General features: G+C 41.2%; 1 protein-coding gene across 1 annotated transcript in view; it reads right to left on the bottom strand.

The window, feature by feature from the left end:
- Positions 1–21,969, bottom strand: part of LOC136866372 (putative fatty acyl-CoA reductase CG5065) — a 257,496-nt gene that overhangs the window by 193,063 nt on the left and 42,464 nt on the right. The window contains exon 2 of the mRNA XM_068224970.1: positions 8,515–9,032. Coding sequence (XP_068081071.1) covers positions 8,515–8,730 — 216 coding nt within the window. The 5' untranslated portion in view covers positions 8,731–9,032. The remainder of the gene's footprint in view (positions 1–8,514; positions 9,033–21,969) is intronic.

Below are 21,969 nucleotides of genomic sequence, written 5' to 3'. Positions count from 1 at the left end.
ACACAAGGTCGAAGCTAATAAAAGGATGGACGAACATAGCAAACAGTTACAAGAATTATTTAAGCAAAATGAAAAATTTAACAAGCAGATAGAGGAACAGAAAGAGACAACTAAGCAAATCAAAAAAGAGGTAGAAAAGAAATTTGTAGAGCAGAGGAGTGAGTTGTTGGGATTAATGGAAAAAGAAAGCAACAACACCAGAAAGGAGTTAGAGACACAGGTGACAAGTATTAATAATAAAGTTGATACCCAAACTGAAGAAATAAAAGAATTTAACGATCAGGTACAAAGCAATATCGATACGGTTAAGTGTATAATAGAAGACAACACTAGGGAACAAAGAGAAAAGTTTGCGATGGTAGAAGGCAATACAGTGGAAATTAAGACATTGAAAGAAAAACAGAACACTGTAGTGAATGAAATTGAAAGAAGAGATAAAGATGTAGAGAACCGCATAGCGATGGCAGAAGCACGCATACGACGAGAAGTAAGAGAAAGGCAAGGTAACACTGAGAGGCAAAGTCATGGAGGGATTTACAGTAAGGAAATCGAATTACCGAAGTTCAATGGGAAACAAACTAACCCACTAGAATTTCTGAAAATAGTACAAAAACGGTTTGGGAAACGGATTGAGGAAGGGTTTATGGACTGGGAAGAGGCGATCGACATTATTGATCATGCTTTTGTGGGAGAGACGCGTTCCTGGTTTTCAGTCTATAAAAGTAACATGAAAAGTCTGAAGGAATTTAAGACGAAGTTCACAGACAAATACTGGAACGAAAACGTTCAAAGCCGTGAAAGAGAAAGGGTAGTATTTGGGAAATTCAAACATAATAAAAGCGTCTCTATGACTGAGTATTTTTTGTCACATGTTATGATTTGCCAGAATTTAGACGGAATCAAGGCTGATTCAGATGTAGTCAGATTACTGTTACGACATTTTCCAGACAGGGTACGCGAAGCACCGTGTATGCAAAGTATTAAAACTATTCAGGAAATGGAGCAGTTATTAGGGAGTTTTGACGCACTAGGAAACATTGGGCATAGAACAGGAAACTCACATAATTTTGTTCCTCATAGTGAACCAAGGGACAATAGGAGACAGCCAAACTACGAGAATCGTAATCAGTTTCAGCCAAGGCATAACGGTAGGGGTGGCGCACCTGCAAATAGAACGGGAAATGCCCAACAAGTCAGAGGACAAGTTACTAACGGGCCAAGTGGGTACGTCACAGAGTTAGTTACGGCTATAGTTTCCCGTTGCTTTCAGCCATGTAGCAGTACAATCACAGCTAAACCATGTTAAATATTATTACAAGGACGTATCCGTCAATCATCCAGACTGCCGGCCTTGAAACTTCTAAAAGGCTACTACCCCCCTTTCAATGAACCATTCGTTAGTCTGGTCCCATCCGATATGGTTGCACCTACGGCTCGGCTATCTGCTTCACTGGCACGCACACGTCTCAACGGCGGTAAGGTTACATGATTCACAGGGGAGGTTTCATTTCTATAGAAATTAGAATATATATTTTTGTTGTATATAGGTTATAGCTTGATACTGTCTGACAACTGTTAAGTTCTATAGACAATAAATAAAAATTGAATTGAATAGTTCAATCCTCTACATTATCTTTGTCAGACGTCATCCTAATATCTCAAAGACATTATTCATATCAATCATCATATTTTAAAGGCATTTCCTGTGAGCCTACTACTTGACGAAGACAAAGGATCATGAGGAAAGTATGTAATATCACAAATGTGAGAGGTCCTGTATGGAAATTCTTAAAGGGCAAAAAAGTTCAGATTTGAAAGAACTGGACTGCAAAACTAAAATTTGAAATTAATTGACGTGCCAGTTTTACGGTCGTAACAGTGTGGTTTTCAGTCCAATGTTGATGCTAAGAAGACACTGTTGTCACCAATCCCGTGTATGTTAAACCCGTTAAATGCTAGTGTTCTTAATGAGTTGCAAAAACTACCTAATGAAAGTGTGTGCATTAAGTCCGCTATGATCGAGTTGCAGCTGACGTATGGTGCAGTAGTTACATAGAAATAAAGAAGATTGGCACAGGATGGGTTTGTGTGGAGAGTTGCACTAAAATTGTCTATGGATTGATGACTCAAACAACTGTAACGGTTCAAATCCCGTTACAGGATGATATCTGTATTTTTATCATTTTATTATTTTATCTGTGTTATTATTATCATTATCATTATTATTATTATGTCAGTATTATTATTTTATCTGTGATATTATTATTATTATATTATCATTCTTATTCAATTCGATTCTGCAATGCTTGTCGCTTGCATGATTGTACTTAACTATGCATATATATATATTGTGATAGTACATATATCACACCCCCGAATTATATGTAGAAGGTAGAGATATTATTGTCAGTATTCGATTTATTATTATTATTATTATTATCGGTATTTCATTTGTATGTTTTGTCATTTATATTTATAAGCTGGAAAATATCCACATATGTAGGTGTGAGTAATTTGTTTTGCATGAGTGGGAAACATTGCTTTAATAACTCTGGTAATTTGAATGAGTCATATGGCTGCCCCAGTGCTTGTTGTGATGTACTTGTGTCGGGAAATTCATGAGTCATGTATATATCCCAGCCTGATGAGATGAGCTTGTTGTTGTACCAGGGAAATTTGATGATTCATGTAAAACTCCCCAGAGTTTGTTATTGTCTTGGGAGGAAGTAGTAGTTCAGGGCTTGGTCTTGAGAAGAGGACCACTCATGATTGGCTGGCAAGCACCAATCCAGACGTATCATCTGAGAGGAGGGGGATATTGATGTCTATAAAGGTTGATGATACGGCGGCAACCAGGAGATTATGAAAAGACATTGTGAGGAACAGTGTAAGGGTGATTGTAGAGGTGATGGTAAAGGAACGAGAAGGAAGATAACTACAACTACAACTTCAACTGACACACTGTACGAGAAGGAAGTGGTGCTGATACACGGTACTGGTGTGACACGGCTGTAATGGACTGGACTTAAAACGTTCGTGGAGCGTAGTCTTGTTATGTTTGTGGAAAGTGGATGATTGTGGAGAGTGCTTGCGCATTAAGTATTGTAGCACTTGTGGCGGCCTAGCATTATATGTTGGTGAAAGCTATCTCAGACTTTCCATAAATTTATATGTTGAGGATCGACAGACGTGTGTATATATCTTTACAACAAGTGTTAAAATATGTGAACACAGTAGTACAAGGTACAGTATCTGTGTGATGTGATAACTGCCGATTATGAGAATCGGTAAATCGAATTGATATAGAGACAGTGAAGGGTGTTTATCTTCATACATGTACATTGTTCATCGGACCATCTACAAATGGTAGCTTAGTTCTCGCTTTCGTTTTCCCACGGTTTTCATTATTGTTGTTGTTGTAAATATGGAGTCTTCCAGCAATATTTTATGTGTGTATTATATGTATAATGTTGTATGTTGATGAGGTGCTCATGCACGGAATTTGTTCAGAATATAGTTAGCTATTTTAGAATCAGTGTTATTGATAAACCTAGGTGCAGTTCCTACCTAATTAGTCGTTTTCAGGAGGTTAGGTAAGGCCTGCAACAGATGTACCAGTACGCAGCATTATGTGCACGCCCTGGGATATAAAGTCTATGATGCTCTTATCTAAATTCGAGGGATCCATTCTGGTGAACTCTGGCGCCCATACTACGGAAATTTCGGTTAATTATGCTTATTAATTTTATTAAGTTTTTGAGTAATTTTATTTATATATTTTTATTCATGATTTTATTTATTATTATCAACAAAAGTAGTTACAATATGTGTGTGTAGATTAACATTAAAAACATGTACAGTGAGAATTGTTATATATCAGATGTTGGATGTGACATCGTTACATTGTGCAATACTGCTGGGATTTGTGTCAAGTCATCGCCACGTCATGGCTACGTCATCGTGTGTATTTAGCACTGAGCTCAGATACTCAGGCCGCCCCAGGGGATTTCACCATTACATGTAATATTTGTCGCGAGGTGCGAGTATATCATAGTTATTTCTGGAGATTACGTAGGTGTGGCATGCTGTGCCAATATAAGATGGCTGCATATTGTACAGTCAGTCATTAGTTAAACGGAAGGTGTACAGTGAAGAAGTCAAATAGATAAGTGAACAGTCATTGAGTGAACGAGATGGAGAGACCTCAGTCGGTCAGTCAGTCATTATTCAATTGGAAGGAGAGGCGACAGTTGATCGGAGTGTGAACGAGATGCAGAGGCCTCAGTCGGTCATTAAGTCAACGGGAGTCTACGGGAAGGAGAAGACTCAGTGAACCATTAGTCTTTGGTCATTGAGAGAGTGAGGCCAAAGTTGCTCGGTCACTTAGTTGAAGATACAGACGGGAAGGCTTACAACGAAGTCACAGAAGGATAGACCTGCAATGAGGTCATACAGTGCAGACTTACCAATAAGTCATATAATATGGAGAAGAAGCAGTCACAAGGATGCATCACCAAGTTAGGCGTGACACATCTACAGTAAACACCAGATCTAAGGAATACGTCGTAATTACACTCAAAGTGTTGAAGGTACAGTCAAGTGAAACAGTGAGGGATATATTTGTATAAATTGTTAAATGTCCGGTCGAGAAGAATTCAAATTCATGCCTAGTTTCTTTCAGTTGCAATGTCATAATTTCATATTCTCATCTGTTTTAATCGCAGCAGTTCTCACTATTTTATATATTGTTTCAAGAATATATTTCGTTCTATCAAATTAATTTAGCGTTTCATTTCTACAGTAAAATATCTTAACCTCAAAATTAATGGGGAAACCGAACGCCAATCTAGTTTTCCCAGAACTTATATGGTATGTTGTCAAAAGTAAGCTTATTACCCCACACCCTAGAGATAGTCAAGATTCTCATTCTATTATTGCTGCACTGAGTTGTAGCTGGCGCCCTTCAAATAACGTATGTGTAAGTAAGCAGGTAAGAAGTAAGTGTGAGTACAAGGTTCGACGATTGTGTATTTTATTTAATGAAAAATAATTTTCATAATTTCCATTTTAAATGCAGTTTTATATGTTTCAAAAACTAGTACAAGTGTTAGGAACTTCTCACAACAACGTGAAGAAGACTGGCAAAAGCCCATCGAGGAATAGTGAACTTCCTAGAATAACATATCTCCGCTTCTTGGTAAGATACAAACTTACTGTTCATGGAGCACGTTGTGTTGACTTCGAGGTCATCTTATTATTTTTTTTTTACAATTTTTTGCTTTTGCTATTGTATTTCGTCGCATCGACACACACAGGTCTTACGGCGACGATGGAGCAGGGTTCGGACCGGGAAGGAAGGGACGCGGCCTTAATTAACGTACAAGAGACAGCATTTGCCTGGTATGAAAATGGGTAACTACGGAAAACCATATTCAGGGCTGCCGACATGAGGTTCGAACCCACCATCTCCCGAATGCAAGAACATAGCTACGTGACTCGAACCGCGTAGCCGAATCGCTCTGTATAATATTATTGTTATTATTATTATTATTATTATTATTATTATTATTATTATTATTATTATTATTATTATTATTATTATTATTATTATTATTATTATTATTATTATTATTATTATTATCAGGAGCAGCCGCATCGCCTCTCTGCTATATCTATCAGCGGGTCATTGTGCATTTAACACATATTTGTTCACATGTTGATTACATACACTATCAAATTCTCGAAGAAAGCCAAAGAGATATTCCTTATCGACTTTGGTGGAAAACGTGGTTGTCGTGTGTCTAAAAGTAATCAAACTGCAGATAGGACAAGGTAATTGACGAAAGGCTATCGGTTCTGACAATATATTGTTTTCGTCAGCCACTTACGAATACAAGTAGAAATGCCCATTTCACAAATCACGGCATAAATTATTAAATAGCATTAACGGCAGGGACGTGCTCGCAATGGAGAGATGAAAACTAAGTTATGGATAAATACGCTGCATTACCCACTTACTGTCATTTCTTGATAGATGCAGTAATTTTGCATCTTTCTCTTGGCACAGGCCAGAACAAAATGTAGCTTCCACGAAGTCCCAGCCTCATTCATGGCTGTGAGAAGATGGAACCTGCTGGGGTATGAATGGTGGTGAGTAACGACATTCAGAGCACAACCAGTGCGTTTGATAGTTAGGAAAGGTGTTGCTCATAGATTCAGTCATGCTGCAATAGCACTTTCTAGCCCAGTGAGGAAAGCAATGACAAACTACCTCTCTCGTCATCTTGCCTAGTACGCCTCACTTTGGCACCGCCATTGCATTGGCGTTACTGTTTCTCCGTAACCGCATAATCTTTCGTGGTAATATTTGAGGATCCAACCAGCCTGTTTGTTGATGACCTAACATACAGACGCTGGATTAAGGTGAGATGCAGAGTCGCTTTCAACAGTGGGATCATGTACTGTAGTATACAGGGGTCAGGGAAAACTGAGGGACAAATTAGTACAGTTGTAAAGCTGAGGAAAGTAGAAACATTTCTAAGAAAAACTGCAGATGCGGTAGCACTAACTGAAACAACATGTCCAGGGGATTCTTTGTCCACAAGAAGACTGCATTCTGAAAGGCATGAAGATGTACGGTGTAAGTAATAATTTGTTTCGCCACCTATGAGTTAACAGCGCACTGAAAACAAAACTCTAGAGTCGTTTTAAGTATAACCTACGACACACTAAAAGAAAACTTTCGCATATTACGTCGGTGAAAAGGATACCAGCGTGGAGGTGAGTACAGCACAGAAATAAAGGATCTTATCTTCAGCTGCGTATCAAGTGTATAACTACAAGAATTATTTAAAATTAGCATTTGTACCAGTTCTTTGCACGGGAATTTGCAGTGGATTACATCTTTCCTTCAGGAATTTATGCGAAGTAACATGGCTCTATTCACAGGTTTCATGCGACATGTTAAAATATTTTCATACGAAAGCGCGTGACAGTAACGTGAAAGCTGAAAGAAGTCGAGAGAGAACGAGGATGATTTCCGAATTTATTGTACGGTACAGTTCCTGGTCCGAAGTTGTGCGAAATTCTCCGTGGTTCTCAGGTTGCATGTTGTATCTCTGACCGCTGGCGTGGCGCTCTGACGTTGCTGATACCTCCCTTAATATCTGCCTTATCGAAAAGAGCAAAATGGCTCTTTAGTTTTCCCCGTTACCCACCTTGACGTGACATGCACGACATGTCCCACAGGACTTGGACTAAAAATCCAGTTTTTCGTAATCTGCCTTATTATCCTTCGTGCCATAAATACGTACATGACATGTACGAGTATGTTCAGTCTTCAGCCCTAAGGCTGGTTGGATCCTCAACAGCTCTGCATCATCTGTCATAGATGGCCTAGGCATCACTGAAGTGGCGTACTAGGAAATGAGGAGTGAGGCAGTTTCCTGTTGTTTTCTTCGCCGAGCCAGAAGTTGCTATTACATATCAGTCTGCCAAGCCCACTGAAATGCATGCACCATCCGACCCTACGAGCAACATTTTCACACCATTCATAGCAGGGACTGGTTGCAGAAGGAATAGCATTACTAGCATCGCTCATACGTACATGGCATAAAGGAACGGAAATAACAGATTCTTAAACGTTTGTTATATACAGGATTTCGATAGACCTAATATAAACGAAAATATTTGAGAATAATCTTCCTATAAATGCCAACTCCACGTGATTACCGTGATGTCATATGCATCTGATAACAATTCTGAGGGAGTAGATTCCAAATACATAGTTCGGTTGAAGTAAGTCTAGCTGTTTTCCACTTTTAGGAATAGACAGACAGACAGACAGACAGACAGACAGACAGACAGACAGACAGACAGACAGACAGACAGACAGACAAAAGAGATACCAAAAGGAAAAGTTCTACTTCGTGTTTCCTGGGTGTCAGTTACATTAGGTGGGTTTAATTTTCAACCCGAACGAAATATTTTGTATCCTCTAAGTTTCTACTGTTATGGATCCTTCAAAATAACATAGGTCTGCGAGGGTGTCCGTCACTGGCTGCAGAGAACGAAGCTCGTATGAAATAGTAATTTTCTTCGTCATTTGAAGAGTAAGCGAAATTATGTACATAACAAAAATTATTCAGGATGAAGGGGCGTTTCAAATATAGTCTACAGATTTTACATATAATCAATAGTGAAAGAGAAAATTGAAAAAAAATCTCTTCTTGTCTTCCTATAAACCCACAGTATATTCAGTAATTTTTAAATGATATCCATTTCGAAACCTGAGTAACTCTTAAATATTAAGCTTGGTCGAGATATAACCAATAGTGTAAGAGACGTTTATCCGTGATGGAGGGACAAACAAACAAACAAGAAAGCTAAAAACTACTTATATGATCATGAGTTGATCTAAAACGGATAAATATATAAAAATATGGCGAAATAAATGACATTACAGACAGCGGACCCCCTACAACTTTATGTATAAGATTTTCCGTATCGACTTACCGGAGCATTGATGAGCTCGGCGAGACGGGCTGCTACATCTTGACCCTTCTTGGGCCTCATCAACAGGTAGATGTTCTTGATACCAGGGCACGACCATAGTAATTTCTCCACCAGCACCTTGCCCATGAAGCCCGTGCCGCCCGTCACAAATACGGAGCGGTCGTGGAAGAACTGGGCCACAGACACATAGTCGTAAGGTCCCGAGTGTGTCGCCATATTGACAGAAGACAAGTCGGTTTAATGAGTTGGCAACTACTGATAAATGGCGGTGGTGAACGCGGCGATGTCACTTGCGAAAAGGCGTAAGTCTCAATAGTAAACAATTCGTTGTAACGACTAAACACATTCCTTACAAATTACAAACAACTCGAAATACTCTCCGAAATGAACATTAAATGTGCGGTTATAAAGTTAATACTGCTACTGTAGCGTTACCAACTGAACTCCAGTAAATTACTGGCCGACGAAGATCTGAATTTTCATATTGCTGGGTAATTCCCTTGCCACTTCAGATACACCTGCAACAAGGAGAAAATTAAATATAATTCATACACTGGACGGAAACAATGCTACCACATACACACACATGCACATTACCCGTAAGAACCACCATAGTTCCCGAGGGAGAGCAAAGGGAAAAACAGTTTATGGCGACGAAATATATTAATTGCAGTTTAGAATTGTGTAGACCTAATTCTTGTGTATTACGTTCGCTTTCAGTAATTACCAGCAAATTTCATTCTGTTAGGGTGTTGTAGAAATTTTTTTTGTATAACTAAGTAGTACCGGTATTGTAATTACCTTGTTGTTGTGTGATCTTTGTGAACTATCGTAGACAATATTTCTTTCCTTTCATTTTTATTTCCACAGAATTACATACATACTGGGACCTTTCCCACCGTCCCCCATGACTCATGGGACCATTTGACACCAAAACCAACCCTTTCGGGTCACGAACACACGGGACCATGCTCCACGGGAGTCGATAGTCAAGGGACCTATTCGGCTTTTGCCGATTTCCCCTCATTGGGATTGTATCATTAATCCACTCACATGAGGAGTTATCGGCCATACAGCACGGCCAGGTCGAAGCCACTCTCCCGTTCCTGAGGTCTGAACACGGACTCCTCAGGGTCGAAGACCGTTCGCGGCATGTAGAGGCTATCAAACTTAAACTAACTTAAAGGCCTACAATGAACGGAAGAGGTTTTTGGATGCTTGTTTTTCGGCAAAGAATAAGCACAAATAAGTTTTCCAAATTTACTAAGGCGCTCGTTGAAATATATACATACACTATGACATCCTTGGTAAACTAATATAAATTGACAAGTTGAATACAAATACTTAGCAACGGTAAAATCCGTGCTACCATCCATCAGCTAAACTTCATCCACATTCCATAAGAATATTTATGTGGATGACCACAGTTCCTAAGGATATTTCAAATGAAAGAAGACTTCCATCCGAACTAACAATCTGATGGATATCTGATTTGACATACAGAAAAATATACATCCCCGAGGGATGACCAATCTCGTTGACATACTACGTTCATACCATCGATTTTGTCTGTCTATCTCCCGTTGGATATCAAAACTGTTGAGTGTTACACAAACAAAATATAACACAGATTACCTATTTACAGTTACAATTCGAACCATTTTCCTCCAAATATCAGTATTCCCTGGGACCGAATCCCATATCATGAAGTTAAAATTTACTTACACTAATTCAACTACCCCGGAGTGGTCATTTTATCTTATATCTACCGCCACCAAATATCTATACGTGATTAAAAAGTATACTGGAGAAATAAACATATGTTTACGTAAACCATGGAAAAGACAATAATATTGCGCGTCTCCACCAATTGGAAGACAAATGAAATAAAAATCACACGAACACAGGCTCGACAACGAACCCGTCACTTCCAACAACTACCAGTGAAATTTCACGAAGTCTAAATTCGCCCAGAACAGTACATAACATAAAACAAGATCACACTCTGAAAAGGAATACATACTATACAACAACACGAAGTATAAATGGCTGTATTTCATCTCGTAGCACCCGCTACTTGAGCGAGCTATCGGTCCCTTCTGTGCTCTATTGAGGTTCGAACCTGAGACTCTGGTCGTCTCCATCAGGGACACTGAAATAAAAACCCTAATTAACCTAATCATGTCATTGACAGTCGTAAAAATATTCTACATTGCTTTCGGGTCATGGCTCACGGACTGGGTGTGGTGGTTACATCAATATTCTGTCCCTCTTCTCACAGAAAACTGCAACGTTTTAAAAGAAACACTTCTCTGGCGAGGCAAGTTCTCTAAGCTGCTTCTCACTCGGACCTGCACCCTCGGGCAACAACTTACTGCTTGTCAAAGCTCCCTTCCACAACACGGGCGAAAGGACATTTAGCACGCACAATAGCGGCAGTCATGGGGTCAATAAAACCATACAATTGAGCTAATGCAGGGTACACCTGCTCGAATTAACTCATACTATCATTATGATCCAACAATACACTTCTCAAATTAGGCAGCCATATTATCGCAAAATTCCCTAATTTTGCCAGGAGTCTGGAGTTCAACCACACATTTCTTCCCGTAGCCTTCATCGTACATTCGTCAGCCTTTACCAAACAGCAATGTCTCCTAATCTCTCCCCTTAGAGGCGAGATTGTGTACCTGTCAGATACTACCCTATTGTTCGAGATCTATCGGTATCAAATCACCGATCAAAATACTTTAAGAAATTAATAATAGTAACAATAATAATAATAATAATAATAATAATAATAATAATAATAATAATAATAATAATAATAATCCACTAACCTGTTGCTTAAAATGTATCGGTATAAAACACTGATCAAGTTACATTAAGAAAATAATAATAATAATAATAATAATAATAATAATAATAATAATAATAATAATAATAATAATATTCAGACATGATCAAACTCAACTAGAAAAATCTCTACTTTATTAGCCTAGCTAATGTGTAGGATGGGCCAGGTTTGAACCTCCGCACATATCTTCTCGAACGTCTTCAGTTACAGCCAAACTTATACACTAGCATGCAAAAACAAACTACTGCCTCTACTTTTATGAATTTAGTGCTGTCACTATCCCACATTAACTTCTGTATAGGCACATGTTAATGATCCTGACACCTACTAATCCCTGCTCGTATTATGCAGTCACGCAGATGAAATTTATGGCATTAACCTGTCCAAATTTCTATTCATTTCCCCCCCCCTCAAATCTTTCTCAGCACTCATGACAAAAATATATAATATAGCATGCGCATGCAGCTTCTAAAAGGGGTCCCAAACTCTATACATCCTTCCTGGTTCACTTCCTTCCCATATCTACTTACAGAAAACAAATTAAACAAGGGTCATCCGACCACTCCAGGTAATTAACCTATCAATTACCTCATCATTAACCCTATCTTTACAGTAACTCTATTTACAAGGGGAAATACTAACATTGGAAGAAAATAGCTCAATACTCAACAGTTTATGATGTTTTTCTGGCCCCCGCCTGAAGTTTTCAGGGGCCTGCCATCGGTGCTCACTCCATGTCGCTGGCTCGTGCAGTCCTTGGTTCTAGGAGTGTGATGACTTTGCTGGAGTAATCCATCTTCCTGGTAAACAAATCACTGCAATTATATTTACACAATCTTGCACACTTGTTGATCACTCGACACCATCCAACTTCCCCTCTATCGTTCTAGACCGATGCTAGTTACGTGATGCTAATTATTATGGATATCTCAGCTAGTCTATTTCGTTAAATTAGGCGAGCTGTAAATTCATGGTCTCCTCCTTCCCAAGTCTATCGCCTCCTACGTCCGTGACTTATATCAACTGTCCTTTTCTTACTTTCTTGTCTCGATTAAATCAGATCCTGTACTTATCATTCCCCTTTACTTGGTGTTATAATCTGTTCCGGAAATCCTGCTCTCAATGTTACATGGATTTAAACTGATAGTATTTCTTCACACGATCTGATTTTCTTTTGAAACAAAGTTTACCAAATCCCAAAGTTAGACTCCTCGAAAAATGAGCCCCCTTACTGCTATAGTCATCAACCTCGCGATGAGCGTTCTCCGTCTAGAGTTCGTTCCCCCACGGCGTACTCACCCTTTCGCAGTCACTACCTACGACATAATGACAAATATTCAGAGTTTACTTCGCGATCGGATGTCGCACAAATACCTTTGTCATATAGTTACATTTCCTACTATCACTGCACACTGGAAAACACTTTTAAAACTTCACTCCCGTTTATTTGTGTCAGTTATTCAGACAAAGAAGAGGTAGACCTTGCTCGCGGACCGCACGTAGTTCCACCTTCTGAAGCTCGTTCTCGACTACTACTCCCCCGAGAAACTGCAACAACTTATAGCCAAACCGGGAATAGGGGTGGCTAGCGTGTCCTTCCCCCACTCTGATTCTGGCCTTTCCTGGATAAACCAGCCTGTCGAAATCAGCAATACGCTAGATTGTGTGACTATGTTACGCACAAGTACGCTATGCCATGCGGAGTTGATTATGTTCGGCGGATCTGCCGTAATTAATTAATAACATCGGAGGGGAAGTGGTGAATCCCCAAAAGCATCTGGTTTCAGCCATCGCGTCCGTACGCTAACGCAGTTATATAAGTTGTTTACCCACGCCTTTCGCTTGGAGAGTATTTTCTATCAGAACTCCTGACTTCATAATTCAACCAAAATTCTGCACACTGCTCTGACGGATGCAGTTTTGTTAATCAAGCCTTATTTACGCCGAAAACACATTAAATTTGGCCCGAACGCTCTGGCATCGCTGTACGCTTGCATTTGTTTTTCAATATGGAGTCGCTAAATAGTGTTCTTCTGCTGCATCTTCTATGACGTGTGCCTAGTTCGGGGATTCTTTAAGCCACCCATTGGGCGTGTGAGGCGCCTCTCTGGCGGGCGTCCTATTGCACAACCTGATGCTACTCCCAACATCCACACAAAGAAAGCTTGCTGCCTGCTTCCTTAGCAAGCATATCATTTGAAATAAATATTAATTGTGCCGATACGGACACATCTGCCCCTGCGTTGGTTTCAAGAAATTTGAAACGGAGTTGCGAATTTCTTGAACAATTACTACCCAATCCGTCTTAAGAACAATCTTCTTTAGCTGCTCTAAGTACCTGTGATTCTAATCTCAACTGGGCGTTTTCTCTCTGGAGTAAGAAACATACTCGTGCCATAATGACGCGTCTCTGGTACAGCTCTATGCACTCCTCATAACTTTGGTCATTTAAAATCGTCTTGTTTCTCCACCGTCATTACATGGACTGCTGGATCTTCTTCGCCATCTTCTTCGTCGTCCCCTGGATCCTCATCTTCGTCTCTCTCCAGATCCTCTTCCTCTTCTTCGGCGTTCTCGTCCACCTGATTGGCGTCTATTCTGCTGCTTCCTGGGGAATGGTACAATTTCAAATTGGCGGCATTGTACACTGTCTCAGTACGAATTATTTTCCAGATTTTCGATGATCCAATACGGCCCAATGTATAGCTCCGCGAACTTGTGATAAAATTTATTTGCGGGATCGGAGATCGCTGGTCGTTTGACAAGAACCAGTTCTCCAACTCGCAGCGGACGATGGTATCTTTTTCCACGCAATCGCCGTAATCGCTTCTCTGCCTGTTCTTTCAAATATTCCGCCGTCGTTTGGATGCAGAGTTCCACAGATAATCGGGGGTCTTGAGGGCATTGGATCGCATTCACCCAGGGTCTCTTGGGAAATTCGTCGCAGTGAACGACGCTTGGGATCATCCCAGTCGACTCGTGGACTGTCCCATTTACACATTCCTCAATAATAGGAAGGACGTCCACCCATCGCCAATGTTGACGGGAACAGTAGATCCGGCAAAATTTGCCTATCTCCCGCATGATCCGCTCGGCTGGATTGGATTCGGGGTGGCGAATCGAACTCAAGTGATGCTTCACCCATAGCCGTTCAATTTCCCTTTTAAAAGCTCCGGAAGTAAATTGGGAACCGTGGTCTGTTGAAATACACTCCGGTTTACCCGTCCTCGGAATGATTTTATTCTTTATCTGATTGATGACAGCTCTGGTATTCGCTTTTTGTACAGGGCAAAGTTGGATGAACTTCGAAAAAACATCGACGCAAACCAAAATATGCTGCATCCCGCCTCGTGCCTTGGGTAAGGGACCTTAAAAATCTAGCGCGAAGTGCTCTTTGGGCTGCTTCGGCAACAAAGGTCGCGGCAGTTGTTTAAGCAAAAAGGTATTGTGTTTCACCCGCTGGCATATATCGCATGTCATCAATACACGGCGGACAATCTTCCTCATATTTGGCCAAATGAAGGTTTCCTTTAACGTTGATACAACCTTGTCGATCCCGGCGTGACCAATGGCTCGATGGGCCAACCAGATTTACTTCCTGTAAAACGGGCGGCACTACAATCCTGTATCGAGTGTGATTATCATCGACAAATTTATGGAGAATCCCGTTGAAATAATTGTACCGTTCTGCCTTCTACTCTATTTCTGAGTGCTCGGCGGTACCCGGTTGTAATTTCCGCTTGAAGAACTCGATCAATTTCCCCGTTTCCGGATATCTTTCCTGCTCCTCCCCTATAGTTTTCAACTTCTCTAGAGAGGCATGGTCTTCATCTTCCAGCTGGATGTGAAAAATGGAAGTTTCGCTGGGGTCCGGGTTTCGATTTAATGCATCTGCGATAATGTTGTTCTTTCCAGCACAATGCTCAACCGTTAAGTCAAATTGTTGGACGAAAAGACACCAACGATTGACCCTTTCGTTCGTCATTGTTGACTTGAGCATGAAAGTTAACGCCTGTCCGAAGGACAATGGGGAAGCCATAGATATACTTCCGCCAGTGACCTAGGGCTGTGACGATAGCCAACATCTCGAGTTCAGTCACTGTGTATTTGAGCTCGTGAGTTCTCAATTTGCGGCTCATAAATGCCAGATATGTGATTTTTGGTCGTGCCTCCGGGTCTTCTTGGTACAGTACGGCACCGACCCCAATTTTCGATGCGTCTGTTTGCACAATGAATTTCTTAGAATAATCTGGGTAACCTAATTTAATGCTGTTGGCGAGGAGTTCCTTCGTCTTATTGAAAGCAGCTTCGCATTCCTCGTCCCACTTCCAACGGTTATTTTTCTTTAGCAAATTTTGGAGGGGTGCTACGACTTCGGTATACCCAGGACAATGATCAGAGAAGAAATTACAGATCCCTAGAAATTGCCGAACGTGCTTGACCCTAGTTGGTCTTGGAAAGTTTTGAATTGCTTGAATTTTGACGGGGTTTGGGATCACGCCATCGGAGTCAATCACGTGTCCCAAAAATAAAATACTCCTTTGACAGAACTGTGACTTTGGAAGGTTGACTTTAAAGTTGTTTCTATCCAGATCGAGCAAGAGCTTCTTGATCTTTTCGAGATGGAACTCGACTGTCTCAGATGCCACCAAAATGTCATCAATGTACCTTACCGTAAATGCCTTTACCTCGTCGCTAAGGTTTCCATCGAGAGCTCGGATAAGAGCGGATCCCGCGTTCATAATGCCGAACGGAAGCCGATTGAAGACGTATGTCGTTTGGTCAAACATAAACCCAGTCAAAATTTTGGTCTTCGGGTCTAACTCTACGTGATGAAAAGAAGTTAATTCGACCCCAGAAAACAATTTCATATGCCGAAATTTCTTCAGAATGTCTTTGATACAGGGGGCTTTATCATACTCGGGGACTACGCGTTTATTAATAGCCCTCGCGTCAAGGCAAACTCGAAGAGACCCATTCGCTTTGTCGACAATTACGAGTGGGTTCAGGAAAGGCGTTGGGGACTTCATAATCAAACCACTAGCCTCCATCTCGCCAATGATTTTACTGACTTTGTCATGATACTTTTCTGGTACCGGATACGGGCGTTGCCTAAATGGTTCCCAACTGTTTACTACCAAGGTATATTGAAAGTTTGGGATCTTCCCCGGTCGTGAACCGAAAACTTCTTTACATTGTTCTAAAATTTTGAGTAATTGGTCGTTCGCATTTTCCCCAATTTTGGCTTCATGAATTTTCCCTTGAATGGTTGAATCCAACGATGGTTCCTCTTCTGTCTCCAATGCTGCGATTGTCATTCCAGATTCCTCAAAGACTTTGTGGCAGATTCCGTCCAATCCTATCCCGCTTTCTTCTCCCTCCGTGTTTCCCGAACAGAGCTATGTCGTCCAAATTCTTTCCTCGGTTTCTAAGTCCTCAAAATCATTTAATTTCATCTCGGCTTGGGCCGAATCAAATTTTAAACAAATTTCGTTTGTCTCCATATTAATATGGGCTTTATATTCCCTTAGGAAATCTGAACCGATAATCACATTATATTCAATTTTGGATAAAACGATAAATGGATGGGAAACAATGTCCTTTCCAATCTCCAGGTCCAGGTACGCTTGGCTATTGCAGATCGTGGTCCTGTTTGGAATTACTCCACGAACCTTGACATTTGATATTGGGATAACCGGGATATCATTTTTGGATTGAAGTTCTTGTAATAGTATTCTAGAGACAACGCTCACGCTGGCTCCCGTGTCCACAAGACAACGAACTCGAACCCCGTTAACCCTGATGTAAATAACGGGTAGTTCTCTTATAACCTTAATGTCTGTTTTCAACTGTTCCTCCAGTAAATCATCAGCTTGCACCACCCAGGTGTCTATAGTAATGACCGTCCATGACGTCTCCCGAGGATCGATAGCTTCCGAAAATCCGGCTATCTCCTCGCTTAGTATTTGGGCTTTTTTAAGGCGATTCCCCTCAGTGGCCTCATACTCTGGCGCACAGGGGTCCAACCTCCTTTGATTCGCGTTATGCTGCTGCAACGCAAGACTCTCTGCCCCCTTGACACTCATTTGTTTGGGTGAGTTGCCTTATGGGCTGCTCCCATATATCTCCATTACTTCGCGCCTCGCGCAGTTCTTTAACGTACCGCTGTGATTCCTTCTTCCGGTCGTTCTTGTCTCCCTGACGATAATCTCCCCGTGGTTGCGGATTCCTATCGTTTCTAGATTGCCATTTCGGATAGGGTCGCCGGTCCTTATGGTAATTATCTCCCTTATAGGATTGCCGACCATAACTTCGCCTATCCTCTCTCCACGGACGAGGATTCCACCTACTATCCCTTGAAACATTATTTGTAGCGTACAGCTCCCGCGTACTTGTCCCTTGGTCCTTTTGACCGACCGAATTAGCATTTCCTTGGCAGTTCACGATATTTACCATTTCAGTCTGCCTGGTCCGCATGTGTTGGCCACCTGACGTCTGGTCCAGGTGCCGTAACACTTGCTCCATCTCAACAGCTGTTTTTACATCTGCCGCTATCAAGATACTCTGCATGTCAGCGGGAAATTGTTTCGTGAGGGCTGCTAATAGTTCGCCTTCTGCCGGAGGGTTGTCCAACTCCCTCATCTTCACTAACTGTCCTGTGAAGTACTCGCAGAAGCGCGTTGGTCCCGTCATCGAGTACTGACGTGAGTACAGTTCGAGGCGCAAACCCTGCTGCGTTTGCATCCCCCAATATTTGTCTAAAAATGCCCTTTTGAAGCTTTCGTACCCGTCGAAGCAGTATCGAAATGCCTGGAACCACACAAGGGCCTGGTCCTCTAAAAATTTCTCGACAACCCGTAACTTTCGTTCAGACGAGATCCGATTATCGCTCATGTAACCGTCCATCTCGATCAGAAATTTCTTGGGCGTCATATTTCCGCCGGGTTTGAAGCGTTTTGGTTTGTCGTCCGCCATCTTCACCATGTTATAGATGGGTATGGGTTCGACAGGAAGAAATGTTGAGTTATGGCCTGGTGTCCCCGCTATCTGATCTTGACTCATATTCATTTTCTGGAAGAGTCCTGATCTTTCGGATTCGGGCTTTGTGTCGAACGGATTTTATGGACTTCTGTTTCATTGGGCTAAATTCCTTCCCAACTTCCGGAAACTCCTTCCCTACTTTAATTTTCCCAAACTCTTCCTTTAATTCCTGAATTATGGCGTCGTGAATGTCTACTTTGAGTTTGACCTTCTGGGTCCTGTGTGACCAATCCCCGATCCTGTCTATAATTTTATCGTCCCTCTTGTCGATTTCTTCCCGGATCGCGGTAATCTTTTCGGACGTTAGCTCTCTTTCTTCTGCTACACGCAGTTCGATCGTGTCGGCAAACACCTGTCGTAACGCTTCAGCTTTATGGCGTACGTCATTGAGCTTCATCTGGGTCTGGGATATTTCCCTGGTTATTGCCTCAGTTTCCCTACGCTGATTTTCTTGGTATTCAACTGTCGCCTTCATATGTTGGTCTAACTGCTCCGCGACACTTGTGCTTTGAGCCTCAACACAATCAATGTGTTCAATTGCCGTGTTCATGGTCTCACTGATCTCCTCCTGCTTTGCCTCTACGCTCCCTACTCGTTCTTCTAAACGTTCGGTTATCTTAATGCAGCGTTCGCGATCGACTCTCAATTGTTCTACCAATTCGTCCTGCCGCTCATCGATTTGCTCTAACCGCTTATTAATTTCTTCCCTTCCTAACTTACACTCTGTCTGTACCTGGTCTATCATTTCTTTAATGTTTTCCTGAACGTTTCAAATAGCCTGACTCAGTTTTCCCGTCATCTTTTCCTGAATATCCTCACTAGATTGATTTAGTTTTTCCGTTAAATTATCATGAATCCTTTCACTCGTTTGAATCAATTTTGCCTTCATGTCCTCGCTATTCTGATTCAATTTTGCCAGCATGTCCTCGCTATTCTGATTCAATTTTGTTTGCATGTCCTCGCTCAACTCCCGTAATAATTCCTTCAACACTTCCATATCCATCGTAACACAGCTGTTTTCATTAAAATGAGACCCCCTTCACCTTCGGACCTTGGACTTCGGGTTGATAGACACACAAACCAATGTTCATTCAAGAATGTGTTTCCCCCATCCAACTTCGAAATTTTTCCAAAATCAAAACATTAATTCCAAAAGATCGCCTGAAATCCGGCTAACTCGAAGTTGCCTAACATGTACACCCCTATTTCACCGAGAGCATACTCAAGTTTTAAAACATAGCCTTTTTCATCAATAATCAATTTTGAATAAATTAATCATGCGTGCATTAAATTACCAACACTGGTGGTATATGCCAATAAAGCAAGTCATCCGTCAAGCATTGAGACAGATACACCTGATACAATAGGTCATACCGTCCCAAGACTTTCCGTCTGAAACCTAGTTTATTGCCATTTCATAATAAGCTCAAGGGCCTGAGGTATGAAAAATCTACCTTAATACGTAAATAACATTCACTACTAGCAATGAGGCCTATATCAAACAGTACCTTCCCACTCATACCCGCGAATATGATTACCTGAAGGGTATCGATATTCATTTTTCCCCAGATTCTGGAAAATCATTTTCTTGTTTCCTGGACTCGATTGAATCCTTATTTACCTTCCGGGTACGGCCATTGCTTTGAATGACCGTCATGGTTATTGCCATAATAATAATAATAACCACGACATACCGAAAAATTTCTCAAATTAACATTTATTATTTACTTTGTCATTCATATTGACCTACTGGTCCAATTACGTGCATCCAAGTATGAACTAAATCAGTTCCTTATCATAATTGGCCACTCCTATCCATTTTAAATTAGGCATACGTGCCATGCGCCCAATAAAAGAAAAAATTAAAAACCGAAGATACCTATCAAAAATGCCGAAAATGCCTACACGCAAGTGCCGAAAATGCCGAAAATGCCAACACGGAGGGCGCCATATGGGACCTTTCCCACCGTCCCCCATGACTCATGGGACCATGTGACACCAAAACCAACCCTTTCGGGTCACGAACACACGGGACCATGCTCCACGGGAGTCGATAATCAAGGGACCTATTCGGCCTGTGCCGATTTCCCCTCATTGGGATTGTATCATTAATCCACTCACATGAGGAGTTATCGGCCATACAGCACGGCCAGGTCAAAGCCACTCTCCCGTTCCTGAGGTCTGAACACGGACTCCTCAGGGTCGAAGACCGTTCGCGGCATGTAGAGGCTATCAAACTTAAACTAACTTAAAGGCCTACAATGAACGGAAGAGGTTTTTGGATGCTTGTTTTTCGGCAAAGAATAAGCACAAATACGTTTTCCAAATTTACTAAGGCGCTCGTTGAAATCTACACATACACTATGACATCCTCGGTAAACTAATATAAATTGATAAGTTGAATACAAATACTTAGCAACGGTAAAATCCGTGCTACCATCCATCAGCTAAACTTCATCCACATTCCATAAGAATATTTATGTGGATGACCACAGTTCCTAAGGATATTTCAAATGAAAGAAGACTTCCATCCGAACTAACAATCTGATGGATACCTGATTTGACATACACAGAAAAATATACATCCCCGAGGGATGACCAACCTCGTTGACATACTACGTTCATACCATCGGTTTTGTCTGTCTATCTCCCGTTGGATATCAAAACTGTTGAGTGTTACACAAATAAAATATAACACAGATTACCTATTTACAGTTACAATTCGAACCATTTTCCTCCAAATATCAGTATTCCCTGGGACCGAATCTCATATCATGAAGTTAAAATTTACTTACACTAATTCAACTACCCCGGAGTGGTCATTTTATCTTATATCTACCGCCACCAAATATCTATACGTGAATAAAAAGTATACTGGAGAAATAAACATATGTTTACGTAAACCATGGAAAAGACAATAATATTGCGCGTCTCCACCAATTGGAAGACAAATGAAATAAAAATCACACGAACACAGGCTCGACAACGAACCCGTCACTTCCAACAACTACCAGTGAAATTTCACGAAGTCTAAATTCGCCCAGAACAGTACATAACATAAAACAAGATCACACTCTGAAAAGGAACACATATTATACAACAACACGAAGTATAAATGGCTGTATTTCATCTCGTAGCACCCGCTACTTGAGCGAGCTATCGGTCCCTTCTGTGCTCTATTGAGGTTCGAACCTGAGACTCTGGTCGTCTCCATCAGGGACACTGAAATAAAAACCCTAATTAACCTAATCATGTCATTGACAGTCGTAAAAATATTCTACATTGCTTTCGGGTCATGGCTCACGGACTGGGTGTGGTGGTTACATCAATATTCTGTCCCTCTTCTCACAGAAAACTGCAACGTTTTAAAAGAAACATTCTCTGGCGAGTCAAGTTCTCTAAGCTGCTTCTCACTCTGACCTGCGCCCTCGGGCAATAACTTACTGCTTGTCAAAGCTCCCTTCCACAACACGGGCGAAAGGACATTTAGCACGCACAATAGCGGCAGTCACGGGGTCAATAAAACCATACAATTGAGCTAATGCAGGGTACACCTG

This window comes from Anabrus simplex, chromosome 1 (assembly GCF_040414725.1).
Source record: "Anabrus simplex isolate iqAnaSimp1 chromosome 1, ASM4041472v1, whole genome shotgun sequence".
In the NCBI taxonomy this organism is placed as follows: domain Eukaryota; kingdom Metazoa; phylum Arthropoda; class Insecta; order Orthoptera; family Tettigoniidae; genus Anabrus; species Anabrus simplex.
Note: the sequence above shows the minus strand (reverse complement) of the source record. Positions and strands in the feature narration are given on the sequence as shown.